The 973-nt window shown below is 46.8% G+C and overlaps 1 protein-coding gene across 1 annotated transcript in view; it reads left to right on the plus strand.

Annotated features, from left to right (window-relative positions):
* Positions 1 to 205: 205 nt before the first annotated feature.
* LOC119590915 (formin-2-like) overlaps positions 206 to 973 on the plus strand; it is a gene marked incomplete in the record, with an annotated part of 1,087 nt that continues 319 nt past the window's right edge. The window contains 2 exon segments of the mRNA XM_037939652.1: positions 206 to 316; positions 580 to 973. Of these exon segments, the coding sequence (XP_037795580.1) occupies positions 233 to 316; positions 580 to 973 (478 nt within the window).

Below are 973 nucleotides of genomic sequence, written 5' to 3' on the forward strand. Positions count from 1 at the left end.
CACTCGTGTGTCCGCGGCTTGACATCTGTTTGCCGAAACACGAGATTGCTCCTCTCTGCTTTTTCAAAATAAAATGTCACCAAAACACGAGGGACAAATATTCACGGTTTTTCTTCATGTGCCGAAAAATAGATTCCTGTTGTTGACTTTTTTGGCACGTGTACACCCCATCTCTATTTTTTTCACACCTTGGCTTATGCAACAGTTGGCATTTCGTACGTGACGGCGAGATATGCTATATAAGATACCAGTTGTGTGCGTGTTGCTCATTAGCAGGGAAATGGGGGTTCGGGAAACGTCGGCGAACATGGAAATGGTACCGACCCTTTCACCATTTCTTTGAATGAATTTGAATGTGTTTTAATCTTGCTTTATATTGGGCTATATCTGCATCACGTTTAGAGTATAGATTAAACACTTTAATCCTTGGTTATCCCTGATTTCTGTTCAGTATATCCTTATAAGTGACGTAAAACCTAGGCTTTTAATGACTTACTCAATCTGGTTTATCTTTAATTTCATATATATCACTGTAACATGTGATATACCCTGACTTAAAGAAACATTATTTACTTTCAGCTACTTCTCCTTTGCACGTTGTTGGGTTTGCCTTCAACGCCCGAAGCTTACTTCAGTGGCTCCCCCTCCCCCTACAGCCTCTCCGGCGGGCACATACCTCAGCCATCAAATATCGTCGCCCACGGATACCCTAACACCCCTACAAGCATCGTTACGCACGCCGCACCCAACCTCAATGCCCCATCATCCATCATACCCCACGGTGTCCCCGACGTGCATTCTCCTTCGAGCGTCATACCCCATTATCCCCCGGACGTGAATGGCCCCGTGGGGATCCTTCCGCATTACCTGCCCGATATGTCCACCTCGCCGACGCAGATAATCGCCCACGCCCACCCAGACCTGTCAAACCCGGCGCAGGTCGTGCCACAAGCCATGCCTTACCTGTATAAAG

Source organism: Penaeus monodon, chromosome 28, assembly GCF_015228065.2.
Source record: "Penaeus monodon isolate SGIC_2016 chromosome 28, NSTDA_Pmon_1, whole genome shotgun sequence".
NCBI lineage: Eukaryota > Metazoa > Arthropoda > Malacostraca > Decapoda > Penaeidae > Penaeus > Penaeus monodon.